At 25.3% G+C, this 21,116-nt stretch overlaps 1 protein-coding gene across 3 annotated transcripts; it reads right to left on the bottom strand.

Moving 5' to 3' along the window:
* Positions 1-261: 261 nt before the first annotated feature.
* Positions 262-20,448, bottom strand: LOC129969687 (histone H4 transcription factor-like). 3 transcript variants are annotated; one of them, XM_056084357.1, is made up of 11 exons: positions 20,316-20,448; positions 20,020-20,102; positions 17,369-17,521; positions 16,698-16,918; positions 12,268-12,364; positions 11,517-11,663; positions 11,280-11,366; positions 9,769-9,889; positions 8,841-8,979; positions 6,422-6,546; positions 262-1,704 (listed from the first exon to the last, which is right to left on the bottom strand). In XM_056084357.1, exons 3-11 carry the CDS (start codon positions 17,517-17,519, stop codon positions 1,170-1,172), a joined length of 1,623 nt encoding a protein of 540 aa, XP_055940332.1. In that variant the 5' UTR covers positions 17,520-17,521; positions 20,020-20,102; positions 20,316-20,448; the 3' UTR covers positions 262-1,169. The 3 variants fall into 3 exon arrangements, with proteins under 3 accessions (XP_055940332.1, XP_055940331.1, XP_055940333.1); XM_056084356.1 differs by having other exon boundaries at positions 20,020-20,441; XM_056084358.1 differs by lacking the exons at positions 20,020-20,102; positions 20,316-20,448 and adding an exon at positions 19,590-19,662.
* Between the last annotated feature and the right edge of the window lie 668 nt (positions 20,449-21,116).

Here is a 21,116-nt window from a genome sequence, read left to right as displayed (position 1 = left end):
GTTGCCAACTTACATCTAAATATTTTTTGCAGTTGCAAGAAATTCTGCATTTTCTTTCAACTTTCTCATTTCAAGATTGTTAATATTGACATACATGCCAACAAAAAACTCTAAGTAAGCTTATTTCCAAAATATAAAAAATATTAATCTGACATAAGTATACATTTCAACATAAATAAAACTGCAATGTACTTGTACAAATATATTTTATTTTATACATAAAAATAAAAATTGAAATGACAATCTTACATTATGCAATTATTTAATATTGTTTAGAAAGCATCATTCTGATGTTTTTAATAGTTTTCTGATATTTCCAAGATTATGCAGATGGTAAACTAGGAATTTTTTCTGCCTTTGAATCATACTTCAAATAATTTTCTTTCTAAAATTGTATTATAATCAATATGTTACATAAAGTTTTGAATGCAGATAAAGGCAATGATATGCATGATTCTGAGTTTAAATTCATACCTTCAAATCATATCACATCAAGCATATTTTTTTTTCTAGCAATAGTACAATTATATAAGTCCAAATAATTCATTAATTTATGAGCACAAACAATAAATTTCCAAATAATGCATTATCAGGTTACATTTTTATTTAGAGTATATACATACAATCAATTATATATATATTTTCACATTATGTACAATAATTATACATTCATTGATTGATTTTCTTAGTAATGAAAATAATGCTATTAAACTGATTTACAATTATAGCTTAAATGCAGTTAGTTTGCAAAGTCAGGGAAAATAAAATTAAACTCTAAAGAAAAGATTTCTAGAAAAAAAAAATGGTATATTAAAGCATAATTTTTTTAATTTGCCCCCAGATATAAAAAAATATTACGAAAGAACATAAATGTGAAAAGTTGCTGTTTCCATTAATATTCTGTTTACAAATTATTCAATTTAAAACAAAATTATTATTTAGAAGTTATTAAAAACCATCAGAGCTGAAACAACAATTATAGTTTAAAAATGGGCAAACAATCTTTATATTATCAAAACTTTCCTACCATTTTTTTAAAAATTCAATCTATGAAAAAAATAAGACATGCTATAAAATAAAAATTTTAAAAAATCACAATCGTACTACAGAGTTCATTCAAGCTCTAAAAATGCAATTCATTCAAAATCACCTTCTTATAGAAATAACTGCTATGATGGCTGTATAGAAGTTTCTGGCGGTGAGATAATATCTACAGTCTTATATAGAAATCCTTCAGAATCTTTTATAATAGACTGGACACCAGAAATTTCAAGATCTTGCACAAAATAGCCATTTGACTGCAAAAAAGATTGGTCGCAAGGAGTAGTAACATCAAGAATTTTAATCAAAACAGGTTCTTCTTCAGATTTTTTACCTTCTGTCGTGTATGGTACACACACTACTGATAATCCTTCTTGGGTAATCAAATTATTTTCTCTGTCTACTTCCAAGATGACTGAATTATTAGAAATGTTTTCACCTAAATGCACATTTTTTTGTGATTCAGCAATATTCATGCTACCTAAATTTTGGTTTTCACAAGGTTCATTTTGCATTGATGTGTTCACTGCACTGGGGTCATCTATACTTTCATCATCTTGTGATATGAGTTCAGAATTTTCACCCATCATTTCCTCCGACAATTCAAGGCTTTCATATCGCACTGTTTGAAGTTTGTAAACCCCTTCTTCATCTAAACAATACCTAAAGTTAAAAAGAAAGGATGTAAAAATGTAACATAAAATAAAGAATTCAAGTTGAAGTTATCATATCTACGTTTCATTTCTTTATTTCTTAATATAAATACTTTTGTTTTAAGTTTAAACATTGTATTTCCTAAATGCTAATGACATGGGTATGACTCATTTCTTTGTACAGAATGTATGTATGTTTCCTTTGTATGTTTCTTTCTTTCCGAAATGTTCAGGAGTAAGTATTTCCATGACAGAGAATATTTTAAGCAATTTTAATATGGTTTAATAAGCAATTTTTATAATAAATGTAAGACCTTAGGAATAAGTAAATGAATTCAAATAAAACATTATTTGACAGATGCACTCTACAGAGATTAATAGCAAATAAAATCATTTACTGCATTTGATAAATAAATATTGTTTTTAATTCTCGAAATAAAAAATATTTCCATTTACCGACAGTTTTGGATTCATTTCTTAAGAAATATTTTTGAAGTCTAGTGTATTTTTAACTAACTGAAATTAAGCATTACAGATGAAATCATACTATAAAATTACTGATAACTGCTTTATAAAATGCAAAATTGTTGATGTAATCTAATGTGCTAGGTTTTGTTTTTTTTACATAACAATTGTAAAGAAATTTACACATGTAAACACTTTTCTTATATACATCATGTATGTTTCTTATATACATCATACATTTTTCAAAAAACATTCATCTCTTTCCAATAGAAACAAATAACCTAGTTTTGTAATCTGAGAGAAAGTGAATTTTAAGTTTGAACTTTTAGCATCATATAAATAGACATTTATATTTTGATCAATCATTATAAAGATTTATCACAATAAAATTTTTCTTAATGAATATTGTAATGTTATTGGCTGATAACATGCCCCTTAACTACACCAAAGCACCTAAAATGTGTAGAAATACAGATGCCTAGTCAGTTGTAAACTCATTTTGCATACATGTGATGGTAAATTGGTATATGCAAAATGGCACTCAATTTCAAAGACTCATGATATAAATATAAAAAAAGAATGGGGAAAATAATTTCTTATACTTATGTGTTTGCTTGGCTTTTAAGTAATTATAAAGAAATAAATTTAAAACAAAAGAAATACTAAAAAATAAATTTAATATATATTTTAATAGCTTTAATATACAAGGCTGTATCAAAATTTAATATAAAATAGTTTTTAAAATTGAAAAAAAAATGTAAAGATAAATTTTTAGATTGAGCTTAATTAAAAAAAAAATTATTGGTTTACTGTTCATCATTTTTTTTATCTTTTTAAATTTAAGTTAAATTTTTAATTTGCTTAATGAAAACAGGAAATAAAAAAATAACACATGCACAATGAAAACAAGAAGTCCCTGGTTTCTAATATAATTTAGTAATTCAGGTTTTTTAGAAAGAATAACAAAAATTTCCACTCCAGTGGAATGTTCCCAGTCAAAATGATTTAAGAAAAGTAAAGAGGCTGTATTAAAATTTGGAACAACCCTCAAAAAGGAAGATTTATCACAGTTTTCCATCTCTTCATGATTCATACCATAACTGTTGTTGCAGACCCAATAAAGCTAAAAATCTATTTTTTCTAATTAATTTTCATATTTATTAAAGTAGGTCATAACTTAAGATCAAAGCAAAATAGAAGTGAAACAAAATATAAAGGAACAAAAACTAAAATGAGGTGAAATGCCTTTTACAGAAAAAGTTATTTGAAGAATTGTGAAAAATCAATGTCATTATAGGTAATGGTTTGTTTCAAGAAAGATGCAAGAAGGAATTACATTCATCAGAGATGACCATTTCATTTTTATGATCAAATTTGGTTTCACTCACTCATACCACACTTATATTAAGGGTAGGGGGATTTTCAATACAAAATTCACAACTTGTTCATTACTGTGTTATCTCAATTTTCACTATTGGCAATTGAGAGATCACATATAGTATTTGTCCTTATAATCCTGAGAATGGTAGGAAATAATTTTTATTTAAAAAAAAAAATCTTTCCTAGAGTAATTTTTTTTAAAACTCATTCCTTTTATTTATGACAATGTATCATCACAGTTCTAATCTAATCTCTCTAATCTGAAATTCTAATATATAACTAAAAAAGGATCCATATCTGGCAGTCTGTAGGCACTTAACTGTGTGTGGGAAAATGGGTGACATTAGATCTGGCCAGAATGCCACTCACAATGTGAGGAAAATGGGAAAACATTACAACACTCTTGAGTTTTGCTTAATACAAAGGTTAAAAGAATAGAATATTAAATTTTACAGATCAAAATACCATATTTTCAAAAACTTTTGTTGCAATTGTGGATCAATCACTCAAAACTTCCTCTAAAATTTTGAAGTAGATATAATTTTAATATTAATTTCATGGAACCGTAAGAGACATAATAAAAAATAGAGGCAAACACAACAAAAATATTCTTACACAACGAAAAATGACAACAGGAAATTGAAGATGAAAAGTGAATACACATAACAAAAGAAATGATCTAGCTACCAAGAAGATTAAAACTAAGATTTTGAATGAGAAATCTTTTGAATGAGAAATCTTTTAGAGAAATGAAAGCCAGATTATTTTGCATTGTTTAGAATGAAATTTATTCCTGCAAATTATGAAGTTTTCATAGAATAGCAAGTTTTAACTTTAAAAAACACTTGAATATATATATATTGTTACGCAATTTCCGGGGGTTCATATGGATAGTGGAAGTTATATGGTGTGGAGAACGCTCAATCAGCAGGTGGCAGTAGAAAATAAAACAATGACGTTTATTTACACGAAGACACACAGGACAGCACAAGGCGTCCTATATACAGCATAGAAGACTATAGCGACAACTATATACAGCATAGAAGACTAGAAGACTATATACAGCATAGAAGACAGCGACAAATAGAAGACTATATACAGCATAGAAGACAGCGACAACTATATACAGCATAGAAGACGATTATCTTCAACCAAGACGTGCAGCATACAACAAGACTCTACTGCAGACAGTAGCGCACAGCTTAGTTCAGCACTAGCTTGACTCCATCGCTGCTCCGCTAATGTCTGGAAGACTCCTTCTTCACCGTCGATTCCGACTACTCTTCTCTGTCGCTTCCGACTACGACTACTCTGGCAGCACAGGCTGTCTCCTTTTATAGGTCTCAGGAGGCGGGGCTAGAAGCCTCTCAACCAATCAGGAATGTTTGAGGCGTATCTCGGCTCCTAATGGACGGATCGGGAAAATTCTCAATGTTTCGGGTATAATCTATTTTGGCGCCAAAGTCGCCAAGTTTCTCGCCAAGCTCTGGGACCTCCTATGGAAACAACTATGCTGGGAAGCCGCATCACAGATTCGTAATATAACACTCAACAATGAATAATTCCGTAATTTTCCCAGAAAAAAATTCTTTTTTCATTGTGAGATTTATCAACTTTAGTTGATTAGAAGGATGAAGATAAATCCTGAAAAAGTATACTTTGAAAAACTATTTTACAATAAAATAATTCATTTTTACAGCCTTCTTCTGCACATTCAAGGGAAAGAGAAAAATACTCAAATGGTCAGAAGTTTTATAAAAACAAACATACATTGTATAAAAATGGGAAATTTTCCAATCCACATTTGTCTCATCATTTAAAGATAAAACGCTTTTATTCTATCTTTTAAGGCATGCAATTTTTTCTTTTCTTTTTTTCCCCCTTCCTTTTTTTCCATGTTCCTCCAGGTCTAATTACTGTAACTCTAATGGTGATCTATTGTACCATTTGAAAATCACAAATCTGAAAAGAAAAAAAAAAAAGGAAAAAGGGGGAAAAAACCCTCCTTTTTTTGGTGTGGAGGAGGGATTTTTTAAATGCATTCCCATACTATCTTTTTTTCCCCCTCTTTTTTTTTTTTTTCTATGGCCATTCCACAGAAATTTTTTATGGTCACAGAAAAATAAGATAACTATAAGACTGCATCTTAATAATAAATGTGTCTAATGATTTCTTAGGCATAAATGTTCATTTTATGCTTAACATTTAACAAGAATAATAAGCTTCAACAAAACTTTTCCATATTATTTTACAATCATCATCACATTGTGTGTGTGTAATGTTATCTCAGAATTTAATCTAAATTCTAATTCCCTAACTTTTGTCTTAAATTAACCCATATTATTTTGTATTAAAATATTTTCTTCTTTTCTGATCCAAATCCCTTTTTTTTATTTAATTACTTTTAAAATGCACTCTAAAAAACAGCTGCCCATTGCAGTCTCTCATGCTCATGGCAAAGGAATAAAAAAAGAAATCCCAAACACCTACACATTCCTTTCAAATATATCTAAGATTTCCTTCCCTAAGTCAACATGTTTTAAAGACATCCCAATCAAAATCTTTTTAGTAAATTCACTAAAGGGAAGAACTTTTGTGGTTTTGCTCTTGTGTTTTGGTGTGAGCAATCAAGTTCTGATTTTTGTCCTCATGTACAAATTATTGCCTTTCTGTGGTGAAATAAATTGAAGCTTATTCCAAGAATCATCTTCACAGTCAAGTTTCTACCAAAATTATATTATGTTATTTATCATTAAGTTATTACATATAAAACAGTTCTTAAGAAAGAGGATCAAATCTTAAAATAAAGATATCATTAGACTAAAATACAAATAGTAAAAGATGGCAATAATTACTCATATATAATGAAAGAAATTATTTACCGAAATCTACAATGCCCAGATGGCCAACAAAATTTATGTTTTTTCAATAAATGCTTCGTGAGGTAGTTTCCTCGACTGAACACTTTTTCACAAAGGTGACAGGAATATTTGAAAGGTGGTTTACCCTAAAAATCACAGAAAAGGTCAATAAATAAATATGAAATTCTTGAAATTATAAACAGAACAAATCTTGAATAACATATATTTAATAAAGTTTAAAACCCATAAAGAGATAATCAAATGAATTTTCAAAGAAAAAATATTTATATTTGAGAAATACATCTAAATTTGCAATTACTTATAACAGGACAAATATTTGTAACATTTTTAAAGAATAATTATAAATAAATTTTATTTCTCATTTTATCTTAATATTTTCTAAAAAGTCTTTTACTTCATATTTATATTTAAAAAAGGCATTATAAACTGCTTAATATAATTCAAAACACTGTCAATAATAGCATGGTTTTGAAATTAAACCAACAATATATGTTTTTACAAAGAGTTAATTTTTAATGAATAACTTTAATCGATATGGTAATATGGTTAAAAGAACATCTCTGAGTCAAATCAAAATGAAAGAAGAAAAAAAATGACATTTAAAAAAGGAAAATGTTTTTATACTTAAAAAAAAAGCTAAAGATAGCACATAAGTGAAACAAAAACATGTCATTTTTTTATTATAACCAATGCATAATGCAATGAGAATTGAATAAACATTTTTTTAAATGTGACTTGTATCTGATGATACATATAAATATACATATTTATAAAACAAAACAATTTTAATCAGTATAGTATGTATGATTTATGATACTTCCAAAATGAAGCAAATTAAAAGCATTGGAAGTACTAGTCATACATTTTCTTCCACATGTATGATTTTTAAACAATAAAAAGAGTTCATAGAAAAAGAAAGAATTTTAAAACCAAGGAATATAAATAGAGAACAGCATAAAAATGGACAATAAAAGCAATCCAATGAAATTTTTTAAAATCTTGCACAAGCTTCCATGAATAAGCAGAGCATATTTTCTTGAAGATAAATTTCATATTCATACATATGAATTTAAAACATTTTGAATCAAATGAATCCAATCAAATGAAATAAATTTTTGTCACTTAGATTCTTTATTCTTTTCATAACATTTTATTAATAACTTTCATGAAGAAATTCTTGAAATTAAAATAAACTTAAACCTCTAAACACACTGTTTTTTTTTTTTTTTTTTTTTTTTTTTCATTTTAACTATTGGCATACATTGTTATAATGCTCATTTATCCATAAAAATTAGGTTCAATAATTTAAGGATAGTTCAATTCATGTTTTTATTACTGTAGCAGTTTGTTATTATAATTAAAGTTTTAACAATCTCTACATTCATTATTGAAAATCTAATGTTTAAATTTCTTTGAATTTCAGAAATAATTATTTGATAATCTAGGATATAAAATTTCTTGAAGATGGCTACTGATAAATGGGAACCAATCTAGACATTAATATTTTTAAATTTTTAATAAAATTTTAATTGGAAAGAGAGAATTTTAATTGCTATTTTAAATAATTGTAATTTCTTAATGTACCAGTAAATGTACTTAGTAATCAATAGCATTAATAATAATTAGAGATCACATGTTCCACATAAATCATTTGAAATTATTCATATAATGACATTTGAAAGAAACAGTTGATATTTCTTATTTAAAATTATGTAATTATATTTTTAAGAATGGAAAATTTTGATTTTTATTTTAGATAAATACATATTTCTGATGCATATAGTTTTCCTCCTAAATCATTAATTCAAAACTAAATGCATTAATTAATTTTTAGATAATAGATTAGATGATGAGATAAATAAAACAGTAAACTAAAAATGTTGTAAATAAAATGAATATTATCTTCCAAATGTAAGACTGAAATGGAAATAATTCTTACAACTAAAATTTCTGAAGTCCATAATCATTTTAAAAACATAAAGCAAAAGTAAAATATTTAGTTGATTAATAAAAGAATATAATAAAAAAATGTGAAAGAACATAAAATTGAAATAAGAATTTTTCTTTAACTATTTGCAAAAATGAGTACAACTAGATTGTAATATAATTTGCTTATTCCACATGAGAGGTCAACTGCAATGTTAATATAAAAGCAAATTTTATTCATAATTTAATATAATTTACATTAATTTCAATTGTATTTTAAAACAACAGATTCTGATTTTTGTAAGATGTATTTCTCTGATTATGGCAATTATCATGAACTAACCACTCTTGGAATTCATATGATATGCTTGATTTCAGTTGTATGTGATGGGATCAATGAAATTTTGGTCACCATAAATAAATTACATTACATAAAAATATAAAGTAGCTAAATAAAATAATATTTATCAATAGAATTTTTAAAGAAAAGTACTTCATGCTGTTTTCTGTAATGAGCTCTATAACAAGTTTGAGATCTTGAAGAATATGTGCAATTTTCAACAGGACATTTGTAGGTTGGGACCATACTGTGAGATTCCAAATGCTTCCTTAGATCACTTTCAGTCTTGCACCTAAATTTTGAAAAAAAAAAAAAAAATAATAATAACTATAAATATTTATGAATTAAAGCACATAGAATGAATACAAATTGTAAACAAATGTAAATCACAAAATCCTTGCTTATATAATATTGCATAATAAGAAAATTTTAAAATAAAAAAATGATATATAATTATATATATATATATCTTTTATAATAGCTTTTAAATGCAACAAAATGAAAAACTATTTCACAACCAAAGAAAATTTTCAATGTCAGAAAATTTTACAGATAATTATAATTTTTCTCTTCATCAAAAATTGAAACTAATAATCACAAAAGAAATATCTCTATACAATGTTATGTCCCCCACCCCTTCAGAATATACTTTTAATCATAATATCTGTTTTTCCCTTTTTTTTATATTACAACTAGTTTTGTAGATTTAGTAGATTTTAAATTTACAAGAACATGAAATGATATATCCAGAAAAATGTATGAATGAAATAATGTGAAAGTTTTCTCAAAAAATAATGTAAAAGTTTTCTCTTTCAAACTGTATTAGTAAAAGCTATAATCAGAAAGAAAAACATGCATAAGTAAATGCTTTTACCTTTGCATTATTTTTCCTTTCAATTAAAAAAAATTGAAATCAAAAATTTAAAAAAGATGTTGATTTAAATTCTATTCTTCAATTTTTTCCCCCTTAAACATACAGTGACAAAAAAAGATATTAATCATTTATGCTGTTACTAAACATAATGAATTAACAAGGTAATTAAATATATTTTTGCTTAAATACCAAAGAGAATTCACTGACTTGTAATCACAATATTGACAAGAATATTGCTTCTCCTCTGAATGGCGATAAGCAATATGCGATCCAAGTCCTGATGGTGTTGGACATGTCATATCACAGTAAGGGCATTTGTAATGATTCACTTTAAATAATAATAAAAAATGAGGTATTATTTTCAAACAAACAGATACATTTTGGCAAAATGAAATTTAAATAAAAATGTGAGAGTGTGTAAAGAGTATGCAACTTGGTTGTATACTCTTTAATAAAGGTGTTATCTCAGAGAATGCCTTGTATGACATTGGTGTACAAAAATTATAAAATATTAATTTTTGTCTGAAATTTGCATTTTTATTGAATCTATTGTGTGATTGTGAGTTTTTAGCAGTTAATAGCATCCAAAAATAGAATATATATTTTAGGTTTGTTTTTCCCAACCGATATGAAAACAAAATTTGATACAGAAATACACTTGTAGTCACAAAATCACATACCAAATTTGATTTATTTCAGTCACTGTGTTTTAGAGTTATCTTGTTTATAAATTTATGAAAGTATAGATGACAGATGGTCAACCTCTCATTGAATTTGACTCAATATTGGATAAGTGTTTACACTATAGATGTTAAATATGTATTGAAATTTATCCATCTAGTTCTCTTCATTTTGTAGTTATCATGTTAACTTATATTCAAACAGCAGGACAGACAGATTTCCACTTAACAGATTTTTCTCAAAATTTGATAGAAATCTACAAATTAGTTTTTAAGCCCGCAAATCAAATTTCATCCGTCTAGCTCGAGTTTCTTTTTTTGTTGTTTTGCTGTTGTTATTATTTTTGAAGCCAGCTAACAAGAATTACTATGAATTGATTTTGCTAAAAATTTGATAGAAATCGCCAAATTTGGTGTAAAAACTATAAGCTAAATTTCATTCATCTAGATCAAAGCATTATTTTTGTTGCAGACAGACAGATACGTTAAAAAAAATATTTTTTAGACTCAAGAAAGTCTAAAAAGTGGAATTTTGCTAAAATCTCAAGTTCACATTTTTTTTAAGACAGCAATATTTTTTCAATATTTCATATATGAGTAAGTAAAAAAGAGAAATTCTTGTTAAAAATTTTCAATACAAATAGCAGAAATATTTCAATAATTATATAAAGAAATGTACATCTATTTGTATTTCAAATGTACATCTAATGTATTTCTTAAGTTATATAAAGAAATATTCCTAATACATCTGCTATATTCTGAAAATTTCATTTAATACTAAAAAAATAATAAAACTCATAGCGTTTTTTTTTTTTTTTTTTTTGCATTAAGAAATGTACATCTATTATTACATAACTACAATTAAATCTCTTTTTAACCAAAACATTATAGTATACAAATTACTTACAAATTTTTAGAGAAGTAACCAAAATTATTTAAATCTATTCTGGTAAAAATATTTAAAAATCAACATGGTTATTATACTAAAAATAATAAAAAAGAAATTTAATTAAATTTAATATCAATGATTTTTCATACCATGATGTCTCATATGATCACGAAGTAAGCGCTCAGAGTTTAACTGGGCAGGACAATATTCACAAACATAGGAACTAGATTTATCATCTGAATAAGAAAAGTTGAAATGAGTGAATTACAAAAAGCAATCTAAAACATATACTGTCAGAAAAAACTTTTATTAAATTAGAATAAGTTATGCTATAACATAACATAGCATATTAATAGCTAAAATCATGGTTAGCAACATTCACTTACCAGGGAGTTGTCTTTGAATATGATCAAAAAACTTAGTTCTAGATGCAAACATTCCACCACACGTAGGGCAAGCAATGACTTTTTCCTGAGTATGAGATCGGAGATGTTCCTTCACTTTAAACTGATCAGAAAATGATCGTTTGCAATCTTTAACAAATTATGTTAAAAAAAAAATATTATTGCTTATTATTACTATTATCTTTCTATAAAGCAAAAATAAATAAATGAAACAGAATTATAAAGTATTCGGCAAAAAATACACAGTTTAATTGTATGTAAAATGTAATACAACATGATATAAAGTATCCATTATTTCGTCATACTGACATAGAACTTCAATGATTTAAAAAAAAATTCAGAATAGCATTAAAGGGGATAAAAATGCAAATTTTTTAATATCATTTATCAAAATTAACAATCATTAATAGTTAACATTCAATCTAAATTTCTAAAATAAAAAAATGCAACAGAATTTATTCTCTTTATCCCCCCCTCCCCCAATACATATTATTTTCATTTTAAAAATTTTACAAAAGTAAAATTTTGAAAAGTAAAAATTATTAAAATTATTCCTCTAACAGATGTCAATTATTAAAAGCTAGAATTGAATAATTTGTAAAAACATTTGTAATAATTAGAATAGTAAAGGAGTTAATCATTTTTCTTCATATATGAATTTTTAATTACTATTATCACAAAGTATTAATTATATTTAATTGAATGAGATAAAGCTCTTGAGAACAAAACATACCCTGCCACAAACAAAGAGGATTTCCATACTTTTTACAATCATATATAGCATGACTGTCTACATGGCGATAATAGTGCTCAGGACTTTCATATACCATCTGGAAAAAAATTGCTTATAGATTCAAAGATTCATTCCTTCAGATTCTATAGACGGAAATTATATTATTAAAAGAAAACTCACACAAATTATGAGAATTTTTATATTTATATTTAGAAACAAATTTTATTTACCTTATATTACAGAATCATTCAAATAGAAAAATTTAATACACATATTCTTTAAAAAACAAATTCCAAAAGCACAATAAAAAGATTAATAGTTGTCGTGTTTTTCTCTTCTCCTGTACTAAAATTTATTTCTAAGAAAATAATTAATAATACTTAACATCAGACCATTCTTTAAGATTAAGAATCCTAAAAAATTTCAAAATACTATGTATACTTTAATATTGAATACCTTTTGAAATAAAAAAGTAACATCTAACTTTAAAATTTCTAAAAATTTTTAATAAATACATATGTTTTAGTAGCATTTATTATGCATACCATGTATCTTCTTAAAACTAATATTCACTTGTTAACATATTATAAATTTATCTTCAGAATATTTAATACAAAAATTATTTTAAATATAATAATCTTTTTGAATGAATCTTCAGATTGTGTATATACAAGTCATAAACAACATAAAATAATTATAAGTTAAAAAAAAATAATCCTAGAATATAAGCCATGATAAGAAAATTTTATAGAAGATATCAAATGATTAAGTGTTATCTTTTGTTCATAAAATTTTATAAAATCCAAGAAAATTGAGAAATTTTATACAATTTAACAATGAAAAGAATTTTAAAATTTAATGATCATAAAAATAATAATATTTTAAGGTATATTTCTGTTATATACTTGATTCATAACTACAACTTTTATTTTGTTGCCATGAAAAAATAAACTAATTACTAATTTTGTTGCCATGAAAAATAAACTAATTTTATTGCCATGAATTAATAAACTAATTTAAAAAGAAAGCTAAATTAAAATTCAATAAAGCAGTTATTTAAAAGGGTTGCATTTGACAATTGCAGTCCTTTTAAATAACTGGAGAAGATGCTATTAGACATGGAATTTCCTTACTTTAAGAAATTTGCTTTTATACATTTTAATTCCAACCATTGATGTTTAAACATTATTTATAGTTTTAATTCTGCGCACATATGACATCCATGATAATAATAATGATTTCAATTACATCATATAATATATTGTCAGATGCTTACAAGAAGTGCATACTATTATAAACCATTTACAAATTTCTATTAAAATAAATTAATTTTATGAAGATAAACAATTTGATGTGAAATATAATTCTTATATACATTCTTTAAATTGAAATTTTTTAAATTAATATTCAAAAAATCTCAATTAAAAGAATGTATTTTCTCCTTACTTTTTATTTCTATCTGTAACATTTTCAAAATCTAAATTGGAACACTCAAACTTTTCAAACTACAATGTTCAGATAAGATTCAGTAGTTGATTATTATTTACTTCAAATAACTACACTACTACAAAATGTATATTAGCACATTTAACCAGGGCTTTTTAAATTTTAGCTATTTGCAGCTCACTTTTTAAATTAAAATCACATTATTCCAGAGGAATTTCATTGCAATAGTAAAATTCAAAAATATAAAATAGAAGTGATCAATAATCATAACAAGAAAAAAATAGGATAAAATAAAGCTATTAACATATTTGCTACAATAGCCATATTAGCCATACTTTATAATAATTGGATTTTGCTTATAACTTTATATTATATTATATTATATATATATATATATATATATATATATATATATATATATATATATATATATATATATATATATATATATATATATATATATATATATTCTTTCTTTCCATTTTTTTTTCTTTTTTTTAACTCACTGGTAAACAAAGCAGTGTAATTGCCCAAAATTTTGGTCTCAGTATTTTGATGAATCTCTAAGTTTTAGATCTCCCAGAATTTAAAAACATATTTTGGGAATCATAGTGGAATTTGTCCTGTATTTTCTTTAAACATAATAATGTTCAGAAGATGAGAATCGATGAATTCAAAAATATCAAGCACACTATTCACTGAAACTTTTAAGAAGAAAGATGAGTAAAATATGGTATGTAATTCTATCATCAGAATTGTTGATCTGTACAAAATTTTGGATTACATTCAACTATTAGTTTATATATATAGTGGTGTGAAAACACAGAGATTCAAAAGCATGGCCAGGTCAAATTAAATTTGATAAGTGGTACTGCAACCGAAATTATCAAAAGGTTGATGTATGCACCTTCTTGTGTTTCACCTTATTCTATTAACAATCAGTAACTTTTGGCACCTGGTTCCACAGAATCAATAATTACAAAAAATTTCAATTAAATACTTTGTGTAAATTGGTCTTAATGGCTGAATTAGCACAATAGTTTTAAACTTCAAATTTTGATAGGTATCTATTATTTTAAAAGTTTTACACTATTCTGTTCATTGTGCTATGCATTTCCTTAATTTTCTTATCTACATATATATAAATTTAATTATATCACTGAAAAGAGTAACAGTATTTAAAAAGCGGAGAACTTTTAATTATTTTCACTTTTGATCAGTTTTGAAATTAAACCTAAATTGTAAATACAAGAAAATTTCAAAAATTTTATTAGAAGCATGCCTTATACTGAAATCCTTCCAGAATTAAAAAGATGAATCTTCATATCTTGACCATTAACAATAGAAAAGAAGCTAAGAAGAAATATTAATAGACACAACGAGAACAGTTTGAGATTCAATTTAATAATAAAATAGATGGTTGCAAAAAAAAATTTTTTTAATAATTTAAAAGATATAAAAAATATATGTAGTAAAAAATTTGCATCATTGAAAACTTAATTTTCTGAATTTTAAGATCTAAGAAAATAACTTTTGTGTTATGATCTTTTCTGAAGCCCTAGTAAAAAAAATACCAAATTTTCTTTCAAGTTTTAATTAATTTAATTTCTTTGAAAATAATTCTGAGATGTGTATTTCTCCCTCCAAAGTATATATATATATCAAATTTAGTAGCTCTAGGTCAAATGTTTTGGCCTGTAGAGCACTAATCTACACATACGCGAAAACAGACAGACAGACATAGACACATTTATCTTCATTATCAGTAGAGATTTTTGTATAAAAAATTTAGTACTCATAGTGATCCTAGCCTTGCACAGGTTCACACATTTCATAAAGAAGTATGTTTTAATGGTATTTTTATAAGGGAGAATGCAAGAAAATCATAGAAAGGTGACTACTCTCACTAACTTTAAGTTTGTCTAATCTAGAATTTTCTAGCATGTTTTCTGTACCAGGTAAAAGAAAGTTGGAACATGCTGAAATGCTCTCTATCACTAAGAGATAACAATGAGCATCCTATCAATCTGACACATAAAATGTGTTAAATAAAAGTTATCAAATGTCATTTTGTTTGCAAATTTTGTAGAATCTGAAATAAGAACCTCCTGTGTCATTACTTAAAGCCAAAGCTTAATTTAAGAACCCTTGATTTTTGGCTTCTAAAAAATAAATTATTTAAATATGGGCTAAATATCTTTATATATATATATATATATATATTGCAATAGATGGCGCTGGGAGCCTACATCTGTTTACATAATTTATCGTTAGTTTTTTAAAAACAGGGAATCACAATCGATAGTTTAAAGTTTCCTTGACTGTTGATGGTATGTACTGGCTTTTTCGTTTTTAATTTTAGTGCTATTTGTTGTTTTTATTGTTATTGTATTTTTACTTTGTTGTGGTTAATTTCTTCTAATTTGTTGTTTTATATTTCCTTTCTGTTAAAATGGTATATCTCTTGAGCATAATTTCAGGGGATTTTCGGGTCACGAGGAATCATTATTAGACAATGTCTGTATTTCCTCACAGAAAAAATCCCTTTCTTTGAATCCCTGCCTGAGGGTGACCCTTGAAAAAGTCTTCAGGCCGGATTCTTTTTTATATTTTTTATAATTTTTTTGGTTTAATTTTTATTTGATTTTTTGTTTTTCCTATTAACTTGATTCTAATACTTTTGTGTATATATATATATATATATATATATATATATATATATATATATATATATAGCTCTAGTCAAATGTTTTGGCCTGTCAAGTACTAACCTACACACACACACAAAGAAATAGAAAGACATATTCATCTTCATTATCAACATAGATAAAAAAAAAAATTTAAATACGCGCAATGATCCTGACACCACCATAGGTTCATAATTTTCACACAGAGGGAGGGTATAAGTCAATGCTTAATTTAAGAACCCTTGGTTTTTGGCTTCTCAAATAATAAATTATTTAAATATGGACTAAATATCTTACCATACATTCTTCCCAACAGCAAACTAATGGCTCAGGTAATTCAGGCACAATATTACGACTCTGCATGCCTGCTAAACAGTTAGGCATGTTTTTGCGTGCTTGGAGATTGGCTCCATAACATTTTATTTTCGTGTGAAATGCATGTAATAAAATGTGTCTCCTCAGTTCTGGTAGATTATCAGTAAAGCCTTCACAGTCTTTCCAATGACAGTGTAAATCACCTAATTTAAAGTGAATATATATATATTACAAGCAAATTCTAATAACATTTAAAGAAAATAACTATTAATAAAAATATTTATTTTATCAATAGAAAAAAAATTGAAAATCACAAGAAATTCTTTAAAAAATTTATAAAATTTTATTGTGTTGTATTAAGCGATGTGGATTTGTGTTAAATGATAACATTTTTAAGTAATACACAAAACAGGAGAATAGTAAAGCATGAATATTCTACAAAAATTGTATGAAACAGACAGAAAAATTCTACATTTGACAAAGAGAAACAGATTCTCTTAACAGCAAATGCCAATATTTAAATTAAATATATCTTACTCATATCTGCATTGTCCTACTTTTTATCATAACATAGGATCTGTTAAATATATTTAATAAGTAAGTAGCTACTAATAAAAGAAATTAATCATGAAAATTAATAACTCGTTACATGCCTGAATTTACATTTATCAGGTGCTCTGTAGTAATGTGTGATAAAAAAATTTCAATATTAGCTTCCACTACATCACAGCTTTCCCATTCACAAACTAAACACAATTTTTCAGCAGCAAAGCAAACTTTCTTTTTCTGGCTTGATTGATCCATTGCTGTAACAACATAAAATGGATATTATAAATTAAAAGGTTCATAAAATAATTTCTACAACATAAAATTATTTCTATTTCTTACAAAAATAAGAAAACATCCAATCTTCCTTTTACCTTAAAAGCCGACATTACATTTGCTTCAAATTTTAAATTTCTAAATGAATTAAAATTTCTAATTTAATTGGCTTGAATTAAAAGTTCTTAATGGTATAGCATCTTAGTTTCTAAACACATATATAAAATTTATTAACAGCTTTATTAAAAGTCATTTTTCACATGACATACGTATAAGACTATTCCAAGGCTTTTAATCTTTCCCCTGCAGGTCTTGCACTTTTGCGAAAAAGTTTGGTACAATTGTAGCAGTAAAATATTATGATTTTCTCTATCCAAAGACTAAAATTAGGAATATTTTTAGCCAGTTATATATTCTATACCATTATGATCAATAAGCTACTTATCAGTACTTGTGCACTAATTGCATGCCAGCAATTAATTGCTAAAAATAATCAATGAAATCATGTTAGTTTAGACTATGTTTACCAATAATATACAGTTAATCTAAAAGTTTGTTAGTGACAATTAATACACACCTATATTATCTTCACATGTATAACAGCTGCACTGATTACTAATAAGAATTAAAGAGATTAAGTAAATCTACTAGTGGATATCGGGAATTAATTTTATCTTTCAATGACATGGAAAGGATAAAGCACTTGAATATTTCTTAATCAAAATACATGCCTAAGATATATCTCAAAAATTATTACAAATCATAATCTAAAAGGTTATTTTGATTAAGACATATACCGAGTTATTCTTTTATGTCAGCATAGGCTACAATAGTTAATTAATAAAGGTATTTTAAATTGGAAAAGTAAAATCTAAAACCACTATTTCTAGCAGTAATAAAAAAGACCTTTCTATATTAAGGCATTTGCGACTATTGATATAATAATCCGAAATACATACTTGCTTGAAATATTTTATTTGCAATTAGAAATAACAAAGAATGAAATAAATTATTATATCTTATCAATTAGCAGACGAATTACTCATTGATAAATGATAAGAAATTAATTGCAAAAGACAAACATTATACAAATAAAATTCTATAATAAATTATCCTTACCTAATTTCTATAATACATCAATTATTTTCAGAAAATAAAAATTTTGATAGCTTTATATTTTATAATTACAAGATAGATAATATTGCATTACAATATATTAAATATATTCATTAAGTTCTTATTATATTTTATAGTATTTATTATTCATTACACTGCCTCTAAAATAAACAAAACAAGCCAACATATGTGCAGTCTTTAAATAAACTTGTATGTTTCACTGATAAAACTGAACCTGTAAATAAAATTTTTATTTCTAAACGCACACATATCTATGAAATTAAATTTGAAAAATATAAAAAAACAAAGAAAAAAACTGGAACCAATTTTAATAATATATAAAAGATATTTTATTTTGCTAGTGCATATGGTTTTAAATTCTAAACTAAAAGTATATAATACGCATTGGATTATAGGATATGGTATTTAGGCAGCACCTTTCACAAATTTAAATATTTTATTAAAAGCACAGTTTGTAAAAATATTACAATATTCAAGATGTTTATAAGTATGTACCTTATGTGTGTAGCCATTTAATTTTAACAAATTTTATAATTTTACAACTAAAGTTTGTATCTGCACATATCTAACATTAAGAATCTACAAATGAAAAAGTATTAAAATATGAAACCTCCTGCAAAAAGTTGTGACAATGGTACAGATATTAGAAACAGCATGAAAAAACAAATCATTGAAATCTTAATAAAATTATCAGGGTTTAGGAAGCCATCAGCACCAAAACTGACAAATAACAGATTCTTTTTTTACCAACAAGATTTTGATACAGTAAACTTTCAGTTTTGATACAATTTAAATCTTAGTTGATAGAAAAAATCTAAGCATTTTAATCATTTGTTTCCTGATTAAATATTAAGTTATTTGTACTTTAGATGTATATATATTTCAATTCAGAATTAAAATAATGAAAATATTTACCTTCTCTTAATTCAAGTAGAAATTATAATTTGGAGAAAATGCATATTTTAAATTTTAATTTAAAATGCATTTGGAATTCTGATTTCCTTTAATAACATTCAAAATAAATGCTTTCCAAATGCTTTCAACATTTTTATTATTAAATTCATGGCAAAGATATAGATAAAGTTATACTGATTTAACTTTTTTTAAAAATTGGTACTGCAAGTAGTAAAAGATTTTTCAAAATTGAACAATTATTTCATAAATTTTGTTCTCTTTTTATGTACATAATACTTTATTACATAGTAAAATTTCTCTTTTATGAATATGATATGCTTAATGTAAAACTTGAATATAAGTTTACCAGATAATAATACATAACAGTTTACTATATTTACACACGGCTTTTTTCTACAGGTATTATTCACATAACTAGAATAATACTTACTGAAATAAATTTAGAAACTGCAGCACTTAGAAAAAATGAAAATGTAACAAAATATCTTTCTTTCTCGTAGCTGACAGAAAAATCTTTGGCATACAAAAGAAAGTATTAAAATTTAAAATAAAATTCCAAGAATTTAAATTAAGTAACTAAATAATCAAAAAATATTTGCACAGATACTGCTAATATCTATAAAATTATTTATCATATGCTCAAAATAAATAAAATCAATTCCTTTCATCAGCTTAATTTGAACGGATAAAATTTTGTCAAAACTATAGAGAAAAAGTAGCATTTACACATATAAATAGCTTTTTAGTGAGTTTTGAATAATTTAACTCTGCAGAACTGTATGAATCAGTATACTTTAAATAATGTATCTACAATTTTAATAAGAATTCAAAAATTTTGAAAATCAAAACTGTTTTTTCGTACAACATATTCTTTTCAGTTGATTTCACGTTTTGTTCTTTACTACAGAATACAGTATGTTGGTTTTCTTACTAGTGACATGAAACAACTTTATGAATGGAGAGAAGAGCAATAAACTCATTCAAGATTTGATTAATAAATTCTTAAAAGAGTAGATATCAGAATCTAAGAATTATTAATAAGAGTTTATTAATAATAAGAATTATTAATAAGAGTTTATTAATAATTCTTATATTTTTAAATGAACATTAGGAAAAAATTCCTTTGTTCACTTAAAGACCATAGGAATTTAGTTATAGGAATTTTTTCATTCCGAATAGAAAAAGATCAGAATATATTTTTCTTTTAAATATGGATCAGGAATATAGAAAATATATCACGTGACGTTACGCAAATGTAAAGATTTCCAACGTGTTTTGTATGTTGTTGTTATAAATAACATATTTTGTTGGGGGGGGGGGGAGAAATTCTTGAAGCAAGATAGGTTATTGCTTCCTTTTTTTTTTTTTTTTTTTGGATTTGAGTTATTATTTTCAATACTTTTTTTTTTCATTGTGATTTGAATGCACGTGAGATCTACTCTTTTTCTTTTTTCTACCATTTTAAATCTTATTCAAAGCTAAGCCATACAAAGACGCTTCGGATGATTATGATGTTTACTTTCCATT

The sequence above is a fragment of the Argiope bruennichi genome, chromosome 5, assembly GCF_947563725.1.
Source record: "Argiope bruennichi chromosome 5, qqArgBrue1.1, whole genome shotgun sequence".
Classification (NCBI taxonomy): Eukaryota; Metazoa; Arthropoda; class Arachnida; order Araneae; family Araneidae; genus Argiope; species Argiope bruennichi.
Note: the sequence above shows the minus strand (reverse complement) of the source record. Positions and strands in the feature narration are given on the sequence as shown.